The sequence below is a fragment of the Ochotona princeps genome, chromosome 18 (assembly GCF_030435755.1).
Source record: "Ochotona princeps isolate mOchPri1 chromosome 18, mOchPri1.hap1, whole genome shotgun sequence".
NCBI lineage: Eukaryota > Metazoa > Chordata > Mammalia > Lagomorpha > Ochotonidae > Ochotona > Ochotona princeps.
In genome coordinates, this window is record NC_080849.1 from 16903243 (window position 1) to 16920869 (window position 17627).

The 17627-nt window shown below is 40.5% G+C and overlaps 1 protein-coding gene across 3 annotated transcripts in view; it reads right to left on the reverse strand.

The window, feature by feature from the left end:
* DCC (DCC netrin 1 receptor) overlaps nt 1-17627 on the reverse strand; it is a 555681-nt gene that overhangs the window by 44092 nt on the left and 493962 nt on the right. For all 3 annotated transcript variants that reach the window (XM_058676959.1, XM_058676958.1, XM_058676960.1), the window contains exons 22-24: nt 15729-15891; nt 6768-6994; nt 1973-2089 (exon numbers count right to left, since the gene is read on the reverse strand). In XM_058676959.1, the coding sequence (XP_058532942.1) occupies nt 1973-2089; nt 6768-6994; nt 15729-15891 (507 nt within the window). The remainder of the gene's footprint in view (nt 1-1972; nt 2090-6767; nt 6995-15728; nt 15892-17627) is intronic.

Below are 17627 nucleotides of genomic sequence, written 5' to 3' on the forward strand. Positions count from 1 at the left end.
GGCTTTTTTCCTACCTCCAGCCAAGGGAAGAAGATGCTTCAGAAAAAAAAAATGTGACGGCTTTTGTAACTTTTATTAACCATCTGAGTAATTGGTCAATGTATTTGACAAGGTGTAGATTCATGGTAACCTTGGTATCAATACCTTGAGTGGGAAGGAACCCAGAAAAATTATAGTAAACTTGATTTGAAAAAAAATGTTAGAAAGAAGACAAATTGAATATAAGTAACCCTTTAAGATTATTAGGATATGGAAGGAATGAGACTTTCATTAGAGGAGGAAGCCATATTAGGAAAGTATGTGTTTAAAAATGAGTTATGTTTTAAAAGGGGAATTATGAGAGAGGTTAATGTTTGGTTACTTACTTGAGTCATCAGTAGGGAGGGGAAAGTGATGATGCAGGAAGGGAGGGAATGAGTCACAGGAGAAGGGGTCTTAGGCGGGAGACAAGGAATAGGGTCCTGAGCCTCACAAAGAAACACCACTCAGTCTGACAGAAGAGAAAACACACCATCTTCTGAATGCTTCCCTTTGTTCCGTGATCCAAGGGAGAATCTACTTAAAAGGAGAGAAAGAAAATAGCACAGAAGTCTGAAAGGGAGGAAAACAAATAACACCTTCATCACATTAAATCAGCCAATCAGCCTAGAGAAAGGCAGTGACATTTCCAAGGCTCTCTGAGCTCACCCTGGTACTCAGGGAGCAGGCTGTATGTGTCTCCAAGCAAGCTCAGCTGCTAAAGCACCAGAAGCAGCATTCCCAGGGTTGCTGATTTGCTCAAGACTTAACATTTTACCCAGCAAGTTAAACAAGGATGACAGTGGAACATGAACCTGAAGGTGGCAAATGACTATGGATGCTGGTGGAATCTGGACAGAAATGGCAATGTGAGGGAATGAGGCAAGTGGGATATGGTAGAATCAGTGACCTGGAGGTTCTACTGGAATGAAGGAATACTGCTGGCAAGCAGAAAATGAAGTAAGTAAGTAGGAAAACACAAGGTAATAGAGAAACCCATTTTGTAGTTGTTGTGAACGAACCTGATGCATTGAAATGGAAGAAAAGTCAATATTATTCCAGCTTACAAAAGAATGAGCAATCCGAATATCATTTATCTATCTTCATCGTCACTGAAATTACCAAGATTCATCATATAATTTGAAAGGAAGCACTCCTCAGAGGCTAATACCACCAGAGAATGCGGGACCATGGCAGGGATGGTAAAGAGGAACTGTAACTAATTAGCTACCTGACAAACTTACTTTGAAAGAGCTAGATTATTTAAGGGTGAAAATTCCACATTAAAAGAAAAAAAGCTATGAAGGATATCCTGAGAAGAAAGTCAGTACTACTGACAGAATCATTAGCTAGTTTTACCTAAGACACTTAAAAATAGACTCAATTATTTTGAAAATCAGAGGTTTTGGGTGGTTGGGGAATGAACAGAAAGAGAGCACGCATTCACTCCATCATTCCCCAGTGGGCGGCCACAGTCAATGCTGGGCCAGGAGAAAGTCAGATACCAGAACTTCTGGGTTTCCTTTCTGGTCTCCCAAGTAGCTGGAAGAGGCCCAGGTAATTGGGCCATTCATCATCCACTGCTTTCCCAGGCCAATGACAGAGAGCTGGATCAAAGTGGAGCATCAGGAACTTAAGCTGACATCCTTACATGATACCAGCATTGCAGGCAGTGGCTTCACCCTCTGTGCCACAACACTAAAGCTACATAATTATTTTTTCTAAACAATTTCCTAAATATGTAGCATTCTATCTACCAACATGCAAAATATTCATTTGTACAGAAAAATGTACCAAGGATGAAGACACCAATGTCTAATTACAGAAGATGCGGTTCTATTCAATCTTCATGATTTCCATTTGCTCAAAGATGCTTGTTTGATATTTCACTGAAATAAAAAAACAGACTCAGAGAACACTGGGTTTCTGTGTTGCGGTATCTGGCTTCCCTCACCAGGATTGTTGGCCTGGGCCTCCATTGGCATCATGAGCTTGGCCCGGGTGGCTCGGCGGGCAGCCAGGGACCTCTCCAGGGTGGACATGGCGCTCTCTGCTTCCTCGGTGTCCTGACCTGAAAGAAGACAGGAAAACAAACCTTCTGAGAAAACAGGTTCTCCCTGGAACAGCCTGCATCAATCTTAGCAGTTCACGTGTTTTCTAGCCTTAGATATTGTTTAATATCTATTTCCTTGTTATTCATTATGCTTTCATTGTACAAATATTAATAAAGCTAATAATCTCATTACCAGGCAACAATCACAAAGCTTATAATAAATGCAATATAAGATAATGTACATGGGAAAATAGGCACAGATATAAAAACACATATACACATGTAGACATGTATATATATATAAACATACATACATACATACATATAAACATACATACATACATACATACTCACACACAAATATATACATTGGATCACATGTATTTTGTAACCTAAACATCTATTCCTGTCAATAGGAATAGTAATGTGATTTCCAACTTCTGTATTACATTAAGTAACCACAATTTATAGAACTAAAATTTTAAATACTTATTTCTTCTAAAGTCTGGACTAGAAAGAGACAGAAGGAGAGAAAAAGAAATCTTCAATCCAGTAGCCGCAGCACCTGGAACTGGGTTCAACCAAAGCCAGGCACTTAGTGGTAAGAGGGTCCCAAGCACTCGGACCATCTTCTGCTTTCCCAGGTGTATTAGAAGGGAGATAGATCAGAAGTGGAACAGCTGGGACTCAAACTGGAGCTCATATGCGATGCCAACATTGCAGGCAGCAACCTAACCCAGTGCGCCACAACTCCAGCTTTTGAACTAATATTTCAGAGCCCAACACATTAAGTCCTATTACCAAACAATAAACAAGTTAAACAGCAGTGAATAGACCACATTCCTCATAAATAACTAGGGGCACTTTATGTAAACTTACTATGATTCCATAATGGCCAACGAAGTAACAAGGAAGAATCATATATTCAGATATGAAGCTAATAACAATATATGCTAAGGCTAGCAATGTAGCATAGTGGGTTAAGCTGCTGCCTGCAGTGCTGCAATCACATATGGGGACTTATTCTTGCCTGGCTACTCTAATTCCAATTATGTTCCCGGATGATGGCTTAAGAAAAGCAGTGGAAGATGGCCTGATTGCTTGGGACCCTGTCACAGATGAGCCACCAGGTGATCCTCACTCCTGGCTTTGGTCCAACCCAGCCCTGGTGATTGAGGCAATCCGGGCAGTGAACCAGTGCATGAAATATCTTCTTCTCCCCTCTCCCTGTAGCTCTTTCTGATAAATATGTAAATATCATAAGAAAAAAACAGCATATACAAAGAAAAAAATCAAAGCTTTGAAATATGAATATTACATATTCCTAATTGTACAACATTCATGTAAAAACACATTGGGCCTGCACATACTTAACATCTGTACAACCATATGCAGGTACATATATTAGTTTAGAAAGGCTATATGAAGAACTATCAATATCGTTCATCTGAAAAGATGTATTTACTATAATCTGAAAGACAACAGAAAACTGAGGAAAAGACATAGTGGAGGAGAGGGCGAGAGGAAGGGAGGGAGAGAAGAGGGAGGAGGAGTGGAGGGGAAGGACGGTAGAGAGAGATGGGGGCGGAGGAGACAGAGACAAGCACAGAACTGATCTTACGTCCTCTGAGTGCGCCTCAAAGTAAATGCAACTACCAAGGTTTGGCCAGACCAAAGGCAGGAGCCAGGCACTGCATCCTGGTCTCCCACGTGGGTCATGGGGCCCCAAGCTCTCAGGCCATCTTCCCCTGCTTTCCTAGCACATTAGCAAGAAGCTGAATGGGAAGCAGAGCAGCTGAAACACTTACTCTCACATAGATGCTGTTGTAATAGTGACAGCCAGTACACAACACTATTCACTTTTTGTGAACAGGATAGGCAATTTGGGATGGGGAAAAAATAGTTCTTATATCTTGGGTTTCATATAACGTCTAATATAGCTTTTGGTATATTTGAAAATTTTGCATAACTTTTTTTAAAGTCAGATATACAGAGAGGAGGAGAGACAGAGAGGAAGAGCTTCCATCCGATGATTCACTCCCAAAGCAGCCACAATGGACAGAGCTGAGCCAGTCTGAAGCCAGGAGCCAGGAGCTTCCTCCTCCTCCTGGTCGCCCACGCAGGTGCAGGGTCACAAGGCCTTGGGCCGTCCTCAATTGCTTTCCCAGGCCACAAGCAGAGAGCTGGTTGGGAAACACGGCCACTGGGATTAGAACCAGTGCCCATAAGTGATCCCGGCGTGTACAAGGCGAGGACTTCGGCCACTAGTCTACCATACTGGGCCTATTGCATAACTTTTTATACTATTTTGAGCCTTAAGTATGCATTTCTTTTTCAATTTTCTATATATATATATATAATATATATATATATATATAAAATTATCAAATGTTTATAATATCAGAAGATTTTTCCACATAGGCAATGTAATGGTGGTAGCCTACATCTAAACATAGAAACATATCCTCTAGAATATAAACAAAATGTTAAACTCATATATATCAAGCATAACCAAGAAACAGAATGCAGGACAAACTCCTTAGTTTCTCTAATTGACAAAAATAAAGAGCACATTACAACAAATCTGTTATTTGAGGCATTGCCACAAATATGATGAAAAGCTGTGTGTCCAGAAAAGCTGTACAGATGAGAAAAGGGGGCAAATGGATTCCAAGATGGCCCCGCAGTCACCCATGAAAGGAAGGAGCACATCCCAATTGTAAAAATATACTCAGATGTTTCCTAGGTTCCAAACCTTTAAGGCAACAATATCACAGAAACCCAAGCACTAGGAAACAACTAGAAAACACTTGATTCTTTTCGGAGAAAACTTAGCACTCAAAAAAAATCAGTAATGGAAGAAACAGTTACTGGATGGAAATACAAGGGCTGAACATTTTTTCAATTTGCCTAAAGACACACACAAACACACACACACACTGTGTGTCTTTAAAAGACATACGTCACACATCTGTGTACATAAAGCCAGAAAATGACAAACAGCTGAAAATCAAAAAATCCATGCCAGACACATCACACATTGGCTTCTGAAAACTAAAGACCACAACAAATCTTAAAAGTAGTAAGAAGAAAACAACAGACTGATAGTGATAAAACAAGTCAAATAACAAAAAGTTTGTCCTCAGGAATCAGAGGCCAGACAAATGTAATGCAGTTTTTGATGTGTGGAAAGACAACTGTCAATCCAGAATTAGACGGACAATAATCTCAAAATTCACTACATAAACTAAAGGTGAAATCCAGTCCACTCCTGAAGGAAAAGGAAGAGGATGGCCAGTTGGTACCACAGTCCACAAAAGAATGATGAATGATGCTTTTGTAAGCCAGTAAAAAGTAGTATCAGGGGCCCGGCCGCATGGCCTAGTGGCTAAAGTCCTCGCCTTGAACGCACCGGGAATCCCATATGGGCACCGGTTCTAATCCCGGCAGCTCCACTTCCCATCCAGCTCCCTGCTTGTGGCCTGGGAAGGCAGTCAAGGACGGCCCAATGCATTGGGACCCTGCACCCACGTGGGAGACCCGGAAGAGGTTCCAGGTTCCCAGCTTCGGATCGGCGCACACTGGCCCGTTGCGGCTCACTTGGGGAGTGAATCATCGGATGGAAGATCTTCCTCTCTGTCTCTCCTCCTCTGTGTATATCTGACTTTGTAATAAAAATAAATCTTTAAAAAAAAAAAGTAGTATCAGGAATGATGGAAAATGAAGAATAAAATCTTGCAGTAGAAAAAAAGCCAATTAAGTGCAATAGATTTTCTCTAAATTTTCCATATTATATTTGACCATGGAAACAAAAACTTGAACCCTCTGATGTAGCCCTCAAAACAATATAAAACCAAAGGGGAACTTTAACACAGTTATCTGTTACAATATTTTTGAGTGTCTGGATTATGCATTTTTAATCTTATAATCAGTTTTTCTTCCAAGAATTTGCTATTCTTGGTATTACATGAGCTCATTAAAAACTTGAACAGTTTTTTTCCCATTACTGTTCTTGGAAGCATACATTTTTGGTAGTGACACCTTTTGAGAACACTCAATATAATAAGACATAACTTGCAGAAGTCTGAAAGCTTCTTTCCTTGTTATTGCAAAATTAATCAGTAGGTTCTCAAATTGATGATCAATGCATACAAGTACTTCTAAAAAAAAGACATACCACCAGCATTTGGGGCTAAATCTCTATGATAATTTAGGCTAAAGAAAAAATATCTGCCTCTTTTATGCATCAACTCTCTCTGATATCATTGCTTTAAACAAGGAGCTGAGAGCAGATTTAGAGTTGACCTTTAATCAACCATAGAAATAGGGAGGTAAAAAACGTGCATAGTTTTGAATGTTATTTCTTTGATACAACTTTTGTTTAGGAGTTAACCAAAAGCAATCAATTCATCCAGGCTTCATAGTTCAATATTTTCCCACTTGAAAAATGCTACCTCTAATCCCTTAGAAGTTGTAAGAATTATTAGAATAATAAAAGATAGGCACCAGGATTACAGAGAAAAATGTACTTTTCGTCCAAGACGTACAAGAGGTTGCCAACCAAGCTTAGATCAGATTATTCTAACAATTGATCAATATCCCCCAATGACATGCAAGTCTATAGAACACCTCTCCCAGACCAGGAGTGAACAGTTCCCTGGTGGGCTTCCCCTGATGCTGATGAGGAAATGAATACCTGAATGGGAGGTGCTTTTACTCCCTAGTTGGGTTTCCGACTGGCTGTGGCTGACTGGCGTGAGGTCTTGGCAACTTTGGGTGGGGGAATCCCTTCCCGCAGGGTCAGTTCCTGATGGCTTCTCAATGTTTTTCATTTCCATTTCTTCATGGTGGATCCAAAGATCAGGAGGTCGGAGCTCCTTCTGGCTGCCTTTCCGTTTGCCAGCACTGTGGGTAGCCCGTTTCCTAGGGAACAAAGTTAGAAGGCAAACATGAGAATCTCCATCCATTGCCTTTTTCTCCCTTTTTCTAAGTCAATTCAATTCAAAGCTGCTAAGCAAACAAAAGGATTCCCAGGAGGGAGCCTGTGAAACCAGGAATTGGCAGGCTCCTCTTGGCTTCATTTCTGCTTCTCCCCTGGAGACTCAGCCCGGGACAGGAGATGTAGTGTTGAATTCCCAAGGGCCATGGCTGTCTGCCAGAGTGCTCCCTATTCCTGCCTTGCCAACTGCAAATTCACATACCAGGTGACAGTGGGTTACATGGAGCCATATGCCAATCTTTGGAGGTAGGCATAAGGTACCTGACTGCAACATCTGTTTAGGAGATAAATGAAGGAGTTGCTTCAAAAGGGCAAATGGAAATAAAAAGGCCAGAACTTGTGCCAACAGCTAAGACTGTGGCTTAGAAGGAAGTCTATATACCTCAGCTGCATAATTCATTGTGCAATTGGGAACCTTGCTGTTTGCAAACAAAAGGCCACACGAGGACATTTGTTGAAGAATAAAGCACTTTTGCTGGGAGTTACTGAATGTCTGGTTTCTAGCACAATGAGAATCATCCTTTGAAAACAGAAAAACACATCTGGACATGTGCTTCAAAGATATCTTGCTTCAATAAGGATTTACCAGCTGTAAGTTTCTGTGTGTTTTCAGTGATAACCTTGTCTTGGGGCTAGTCGTCTTTAAATGCTGTGTGCAAAGTAAAGCAGCAAGCATGGGCTTTCTCTGCAGCAAGGAGTTAATACATTGGAATACAGGCCAACTCTGCCCACAGGTGTGTTTTTGTTAATAAAGTTTTATCAGAACACAGCCACCATCATTTATTTTTGTACTGCCAAGGCACATTTGAGCAACTAAGTCACAGACTATATGGCTTGAAAATTCGAACATACTTCCATGTTAGATCTGTTTCAGAAACAGATTGAGCCCTGCTCTACTATTCTATAATTTTTAAATCTCCACGTGCAATGTCTATTTCTTTAGTGATGTCTCTTGCAGAACAGAATGCAAATTGGTATAAGCTCAAAGAAGTATTTCACTTGACCTCTAATTTGCAATGAAAAGTTTATTTTCCCCGCTTTCCATGATCACCAGCTTGTTCACACAAGCTATTCTTTGTGCAAACATTTTGGAACCTGTGCAAAGCCACTGGGAGTGAGGTTTATTTTTCAACTGCTGAATCAGAAACTTTACAAATGTGAATGTTAGGCAGTTAATGAATGTTTGGTAGTAATCTGTCCTGAAGCGCACTGATTCAGATGAGGGACAAGGCACGCCAGACCCCAAGATTCATTTTATACTTTAGTAGAGAAGTAATGCGTGTTTTCTGCTCTAATGTTTTTCCAACAGTTGCTGATTTCCTGGCAACAGCCCCATGCTGTCTCTAGACAATGATGTAAAATAACTCCATGATCATTTTCCTGTGTCTAAGATAATAACCCAAGGCTAGCCATCTATTCCCTGAATTCATTTCCTTACCTTCACCTGCCAGCAAGAAACTGCTTTGCAACTCGTACATAGGCTCTGTCTATGCAAGCCCACACAGACGCCTTGGTACATTGGGAGGAGACTTCAATGCCATTATCAAACTTAGGGCTTCTGGCTTGCAGTCTCTCTACCAAGCTAAAATGCTAAAACTTTTTTATGCTAACATCCATACTACTGAATAGAATAGTAGCTACTGGCCCCGCAGCGTGGCCTAGCAGCTAAAGTCCTTGCCTTGAATGCACCGGGATCTAATATGGGCGCCAGTTCTAGTCCCGGCTTCCCATCCAGCTCCCTGTTTGTGGCCTGGGAGGGCAGTCCAAGACGGCCCAAAGCCTTGGGACCCTGCAACCGCGTGGGAGACCTGGAAGAGGTTCCTGGCTCCCAGCTTCGGATTGGCGCAGCACCGGCTGTAGCGGTCACTTTAGGAGTGAATCATCAGACGAAAGATCTTCCTCTCTGTCTCTCCTCCTCTCTGTATATCTGACTTTGTAATAAAATAAATAAATCTTTAAAAAAAAAAGAATAGTAGCTACTAAATCAAATGCAACAGTCAGGCATTTCATAATATTAATATTTAAATAACGTGAGAAGAATTTGTAAAAAAAAAAAAAAGTAAAATTTAAACAGTGATAAATTATGAATTACAGTTTCCCCTTGCTTCTAGGCATGCCTGATTTGTTTCACTCCTACTCTAGTTCACAAGACTTCAGCAGCATGCACCCCTTTAAAAAAATAAACTAATTCCAAGCCTGGGCTAGAGCGTAACCATCTTTTTGCTCCGTGATTCATAGCTGCTATCTGGAAATAAAACTTCATTCCTGATATGTTTAATCCAGTTAAGAAATCTTAGAAAGAAGTCACCCACTGAGCTAACAGTTAAGCACATAAAGTTCTCTAAGCAGACTTTATTTCATTTTGTATATATCCTATCAATGCCCATCTCAGCACTTTATATTCCTACAGTGACCTTCAACAACACAGGAATCTCTGGCTTTGCTCAGGCTCACCCTCCAGCACCACCTCCCATCCCAACACCACAGTGAGTTTGTAATAACACTGACAGGTGCCCAGAACAAAACTGTCTGAATTTTGTCTCAAATCTACAGGAACCGTTGTCATGCTGACCTTCTGCCCAACTGGTGACTCTCTGACATTTGACTGCCGTTCTTTGACATCCACGTTTCCTGTCTTGCAGTATGAATATTCACAATGTGTACACAGAGTCCTATAACCATCATTCTTGAAGTGCAGTGCCTGGATCCAAGACAGCTGCATAATCCTGGAACTTTTATAGGCACATGTTCTCGGACCACATCACAGAAATACTCAAACTTGGCAGTGGGCTAGGACCACACCTAGGATTTTAGCAGCTCCCATCTGTCTCAATGAATTATTTTGTTTTTATTCTAAAAGCTAGTTTTCTAGTAGATGTAAAATTCAGATGCCTCCCTATATACTTATATATAGTTTCGCCCTTAGGTATTGGTGATTTTGTTTTCAAAAACAGCCTTAAAATAGCAAGTTGCCTTCACACTGCACAGATGCTTGAATAAAGACAAACAAGGAATCTTCCAAGATTCAGGATTTTTTTTTTAGTATCATGCCAACACTTCCAAAGTATGATCAAATTCAGTGTTTGGTGGTTTTAACTTCTCCCCAGAATGTCTTCATAATCCTACTTACTTACAAACTACTTATTCCTCGGGGTTTCCTCCAGCCTCTCTCCTTCCTGACCACTGAAGGTCCAGATCACAGAAGTCTAACTCCTTCCCTTCACCTGTATGCCATAGACCTTGGCTTTGATTATCGCATTTCTTATTGGAGTTGTTCAGCTGCTCCCTCTGTGATAATCCAATCTGTGTAATAATACTCAGAAAAATACTGTTTGCTTCTCTTCTCTAACACAGTCCTTTACTTTTCAATATTTTAAAAAAGTGTGCCAAGGACGACAAATGCAGAGGTGGGTGAGACAATGAGAGCTTGATAAACGAACAAACAAGGCATGGCTCCTGGGAACTTCTCCATTGCTGAAGGGATTCAAGGATGTTCGTTCAAATCTGGTAGGTAATATGACTGCTAAGCAAAATGACCAAACCATAGGTCCCAACAAAAACATCAGAAATAAAAACAAACAAAAAAAGCAGCATGCATGTCTATTTCCAAATCAAAGATGAACTCCCAATGAAGCTGTTAAATATATCTTGACAATAGGATACTGGACTCTGCTATTCTCCATACCTACAATGTCACGACACACTTAAGTAGCAGACTGATGATTTTAACAGCTATTTTTGAAGGACGATACCATCAAAATGATAGAGGGAAAATCAGCGGGGGTTGAGGGTGTCTGGAGAAGGGATTAGGGAAATCCCATAGCCTATGGAACTGTATCATAAAATAAATGAATATATTAATTAAAGCCTAAGTAAAAACGATGGAAAAATTAAGCTAGATTTTCAGCTATAGACTCAACTTAATCAGATTTGTTACTTTGCTAATTATCTACTAAGCACTGAATGATTGTTTGAATTGAATGATAAGAACTTGCCCTGACTGACCTGGAAGTAGTCTTGGAAAGTTTTATTTTTATTTGTTTGTCTACCTAGTTTTTACTTTGCATGTAACCTATTATTTAAGGAGAATTTCTTCCCTTTCAATTTTAATCATTATGATATGTGAATGGTAAGACACAACATTGATTGAAGGTCCATTTTATTGAAAGTTAAGCTGAAGTTCCACTATATCTCATTGATTCTGCTGCATTATAATAAATTATTAAGTTCCCACTATGTGAGTACAACTCTTGTGCTGAAATTATTCACAGGAGGCAGAAAAACAGCCTTGGTCTAGCCCTGCTGATTAGTGAAATGCCCACCAGCTCACCAGGAGCTCAGGAAAGGCTTCCAGAGAGAAGGAGGTTAAGTGAATGAGAAGAAATGACTCAAATTTAATCAGGAAAAGACGTAGCGAAAAGAATGAATATTTTCATCTCTTTTTCCATGAAAATGTTTTCCAAGGACTTGTAACCCTCAATTTCTTTCTACTACTAGTACCCAAAACAAAACCCGAAAGTTTGTATTATAAATCCAGGGCAAATTCTGGATATGCAAATCTATCTGTATTTTCTGAAGTAGAATTCAGTTATACAGAAGTTGTTAGAATGATGAAAAACAATTCAAATGTTAAGTTGAAAATCAGTGAAAGTGGCTTATATAGTCAAAATACAGATTTCATTTGAGTTTTACAACATTTGATGTTCAGTATCAAAAACAATGATTTTTCTGTCAAGATTTGAATGTGTGCTAATCTTTAAAACTTGCTATGCATGTGCCAAATGAAATAGAAGATTCATTTAACCAGACAGCCTATCTTATGCAGCATGTATTATTTGTACATATGTAAACTTGATATATACAGACAGGCTGTTAGAATAATTAGGAATTCTAGATTTCCAGGATATGTTCAATGTGAACTATTAGGCCTTCAGTATATACTGGTAGTTTGTAATATTCACATTGTGTAATCTATCTGATGATCAGCAAAATATTAACACTTTATTTGAAAACACGTACAAAAACACACCACCTTGGGTCCAGTGCTGTAGCCTAGTGGCTAAAGTCCTTGCCTTGCACGTACCGGGATCCCATATGGGCACCAGTTCTAATCATGGCAGCCCCTGCTTCCTATCCAGCTCCCTGCTTGTAGCCTGGGAGGACAGTCAAGGACAGCCCAAGGCCTTGGGACTCGGCACCCGTGTGGGAGATCTGGAAGAGGCTCCAGGCTCCTGCCTTCGGATTGGCTCAACTCCAGCCATTGTGGCCACTTGGGGAATGAATCATTGAATCAAAGATCTTTCTCTCTGTCTCTCGTCCTCTCTGTATATCTGACTTTCCAATAAGGACAAAACCTTAAATAAATTATAAAATAAATTAAAAACACCACCTTGAATCTTCAAAATACTTTTCTTCTGATGATAATATCCTATTTATGATATTTTACTATAAATCACACTAACTGAACATGTTTAAGGAGGGCGTCTTCAACAAAAATTTTAATGAACCAAACAATGAACAGCTTTTTATTTTACTTAATCTTTTAAGACTCCGTTCCCCATAAAGTACCTTAATGTGCGACTGTGTGTATATTAATGTTTTAAAAACATGAATGGGGCCCGGCAGCGTGGCCTAGCGGCTGAAGTCCTCGCCTTGAAAGCCCCGGGATCCCATATGGGCGCCAGTTCTAATCCCGGCAGCTCCACTTCCCATCCAGCTCCCTGCTTGTGGCCTGGGAAAGCAGTTGAGGACGGCCCAATGCATTGGGACCCTGCACCCACGTGGGAGACCCGGAAGAGGTTCCAGGTTCCCGGCTTTGGATCGGCGCGCACCGGCCCGTTGCGGCTCACTTGGGGAGTGAACCATCGGATGGAAGATCTTCCTCTCTGTCTCTCCTCCTCTGTGTATATCTGGCTGTAATAAAATGAATAAATCTTTAAAAATAAAAAATAAAAAAAAAACATGAATGAACACAATGCAGACACTGATTTAAATAAGCAATTACAGATAGTCCATAAAATGGAGTATCATCAAACTGCAAGGGGAACATACTGGCCTACTGCCTCCAGCAAAGATGTTGGACATGCAGGAACATGGTTCCTACTTCACCTTACTCATTAAATTTCCATTTTCTGAGACCCCTCTAAGGGATCTCATTTCTGTTTGTTTCAGACTGGAACTGATTTTGCTATCAGCTGCATTGCTCAATTTATTCTAAAGGGCTCAATGCGATCAGTATTATAGAGAGAGATGTCCTCAATGAAATCAAGAGAAACAAAATTAAAAACTCAGAAATAACTTAAAGAAGAGTTCTTTTCCTAACTCTACAAAGATTAATATGAATGGCGGAGGGTCTACGACTGAAGAAAGAAATGAAAATAGTATGAGAACAAGCCAATTAAATCGCACTTTGGGAATGGTTAAGGAGAAAGTGAGCTGTAAATTTACTTTGGCTTGATTTTTTTTTCATTATTCACAGAATCAGGTATTCCTTCACTCTTTCTCTGCTTTTAAAGACAACATGGGGGCAGGCATTTACCCCATCGGGCAGACAAAGCTTGCAATACCCACATCTATTTTGAAGAGCCTGGGTTTGAGTCTCCACTCTGCTCTCAATTCCAGCTCTACTGCAGTATTCCCTGGGCGGCTGCAGGTGCTGCTTCAAGGAGTTGGGTCCTTGTCTCTAACCCAGGGGACCAGGATTGAGTCTGCGTCTCCTGCACTCTGTAGGCATTCGAGGAGTTAGCCAGTGGATAGGAGCTCGTCACCTCTATTCTCTATCTCTTTAGCAAAAAATAAGAACAAAGTTCTTCAAAATAAAAATCAAGTCTGATCCAGGCTTCAGCATCGACTTTCAATTAAAATGATATAATTATACCAAAATGTTTATGGCAAATCTAGTAAGTGCATGCCATGAATGTATTTTTACACAGTGAGTTTCTCAACATGGTTTTCAATCCTACTTTCGCACACTGGGAAAACTGGCATTTTCTCTGGGGAGAACGCAGTCCATCGGCACATCATAACTCAAACACTCTTTTGAAGGCGATGAGAAGAGGGGCAAACACCAAGAGCTAAAGGAACGAAATCTGCTTCGGATTCATTAAACTGAGTTGGTTCAGAGAACGCTGACTGTTGAAATCCATTCCAAAGTAATAAGTGTGGTTGTGGGGCTTCTTCTCCACTTCTCTTTACGGATTCCCTCCTCAGCTCTCCCCAGAGAGACCTGCTTTGAATCCACTGTTTCTGTTTGCACACTTCGTCCTCTGGCGATGCTGGGTGAAGAAGCTGATGATGTACTCGGTGAGTTCAGCTTTTCCGCCAGAGCCTTCTTCAATGCTCAGTATTCTGGAAGCTCTGGTGGCAATGATGACTCCTCTAAATGCTTACTTATGAGGCTAGCTCAATGAAATTTTATTCTATCTGGTTTCTGCTTTGGGTAAAAGAGATCAGCACAGCAGTTATCATAAATTTCAAAATATTCCAATCTTACAAATGCAGCTGAATACGCAACTGGGTCCACTATGGAAATAAAGTAAATACAAAATCTGTATCTATGATTCCATGTTCCTTTCTCAGTGCTGTTTCCCATCCTGTGTGTAAACATTTCACATCACAGTGCTCAAGATATATTAGCAATAGGCACAGATGGAGGAATTTCAAAAATGGAAAGAAAAATCGATTGCCAAGATAACAGGGAAAATGACTTGCTGGAGAATTTTCATCTACCAATATATAGAATATACTTCTACGGTGATCAAGCCAGTCACTTATGGGTCTGTGCCTCAGGCTATGAGAAATGGCAGCACCATGCTTCAGGCCACAACAAAACAATACAAATTCAGAGGCAGAGCTTCTAACAGTCAACTGAGTGAGGGAGGCAACCGAAAATCCGTATCAGACTGGACTTGAAAGGGGCTTGAGAGACAAAGATACACAGACTGGCCAAGAAATTTGCTGACTTACAACTGACAGAAGGTAAGACTAATACTACTTTGGATTCCTATTTCTTTTCTAAACATTTAGGGCATCAATTTCTACAGGCTGTAACACCTTGCATATTATGAAGCTATTTTTAATCTCTTAAATATTTTCTGACAATGAATCAAATCCATGAGATGCGAATCCATTAATTCTCTGGAATTTTCTTTCTTTACTAGCTCTAAACTTTACACCTCCTGGCACGGTAACTGCACTGAGTTTCAAAGTCTATATTCAGACATTCATGCAGCAAATGTCGCTGAACCGTTCATAGGCTTGCTTGTCAAAAGTGGTAAGTGCTCACAGGGGAACGTATGCTGCCAGTGGTTTGCGTGTGAGTGCAGGGAAGTCTAACAAGGAATATGGTGGGGTATATTCTGAAAATGATTTTTAGGCAGCACCTTCCCTCTCTTAAAAAGAAGAAATCTGTCCTCCCTCCCTCCCAAGGGGGGAAAAAAAACAGAAATGGAACTGGTCTCCTGGGATTCCGCTGTAAATCTGCGAGATTAGCCCTTTCTTCACCTGGCGTGGACATGGAAAGGACAAAAGGCAAAGTTTTCCAGGGTCAGCAGGGAAGGAACATATGGTGAGTCTGGAAACACCACAAGGGAAGAGCTGTCCAAACACAACCCCAGAAGACAAGGACTTCTTTGCTCTGGGCAGCCAGCTGTTACCTACTTTCTCTGCTGGGCTGAGGAGCGCCGAGTGCAGATCACTGCCACGACCACCACGACCAGAATGGTGATGACCCCAACGGTGACCACAACGATTACAAGCAGGTTACTGTTCTTCTGAGGCGTGACGCTGCCATGCGGGGGGTGCATCTGTCCAATGGGGGGCTCTGAGGAAAGACAGAGTTCAGGTTTAGAGTGATGCAGTGGCCAGTGTCTGCCAAGCTGTCCCAAGGATGTGGAAAGTTTCCATTGTTCTTGGCATTCATGAACCCGGGAAAAAATCAATGCAATAGGAGGAGGAAAAACCTAAGCCATCTAGGACAAGTAACAACAGGGATAGCTACAAAGAGGTCCAGGAATCTTTGAGGTCCAGGAACAAATGTGACATAGCCCTGTAACAAGACTACACAGCAGTACAAATCAACAAAGAACCAATGTATGCTGTAATTTGGACGTACCATAGAAATATGGTGCTAACTGAAGGAAGCCATATACAAAAGGACACATATTCTAAGATTTCACTTTTATTACATATCCAGCACAGGCAAATCTAGAGGGAGAGAAAACAGTATTGGGTAGGAGACAGGAAGAATGGTGAGTGGGGTAGGGATGGAATGCATACAGGGATTCCTCTGTATTGAGAATATTCAAGAATCAGTGAGATATGGACCCAGTCTGTGGATATTTCAAAATTCAGTGAATTTTAATAGGATTTTATTCATTTATGGTAGAAAATTTTATCTCAAAAAAGAGATTAAGCTTTAGTACTCAGTAGAAAGTGGAGGTGGGACTGAGGAAACTATTCTGCACTACAACAAATCCAAAGTGACAAGATCCAGAGGGACTGTAGTTTTTGAGGGAATGATGTATGTTTTGCTGTTCTAAGAAATAAACTAGGAGACTCCAATCATTCACAGCCTACTTGCAGTCCTCCTAAGATGCCATCACTACAGCACATTTAATTTCCAGTCCGTCAAAGGTGCATGGCTCGCAATTAAAAGCATCCACTGGGTTTGAAAGAATATCATAAAGCCTTGAAGCAAATGCTTTCCGGTGCTGCATCAGTACGTCAAGGGAGAATGTATCGAGGCGGAAAATAAAAGAATAAGAGATTTTTGATAAATTGCTTACCTAAACAAGAATAGCTAATGACCCTTGACATCACTTGGTTTGTTGCTGTTGAAACATTTATGTTTTTGAAAAAGCAGAGTTAAGAGAGAAATTTGCCATTGCCTGGTTTTCTCTTCAAACGGCTGCCAAGACTGAGGCTGGGCCAGGCTGCAACCAGGAGCTGGGAACTTCATCTGTGAGTTGAAGTGAGTAGCAGGAACCCAAATACGTGGGTCATTTTTCTACTGATTTCCCAGGTGGATTTGGAGAGAGCTTGACTGAAAGTGGAGCAACTTGAAAGGTTTCTTATATGGGATGCTGTCACAGCAGGTGGTGGCTTAATTGATACATCAAAATAATGGCTCACCTCACTTTTCTTGAGCTTTCATTTAGTGATCAATTAGCTGATATGTCTAGGTCATGTTTGCCCTAGATAGCTATAAATTTAACAACTATTAGCTAACAATCATTTTAACAAATTAATTTTAAAAACAGCAAATAGTAATCAGCTTGCATGTTTCCCTAGACTTAGTTTTACGTCATTTTAACCACCCATATGTAACTTCTATATTTTTGAGCCATATTTTGGCCTTTCAAACCTCAGTGGCTTCATCTGTAAAATGGAAATAATACACTGATTGCATAGAGTTATTGTAAGAATTAGAGAAAATATATGCAAATGAACCATCAAATCTGACTAAAGGAAATTCTTTCGGTAACACTGACATGCTAAGCAAAATGTTGCCCAAATTAATAATTTCCTAGAATACCTGCTATAATTCCAAGTGAACTT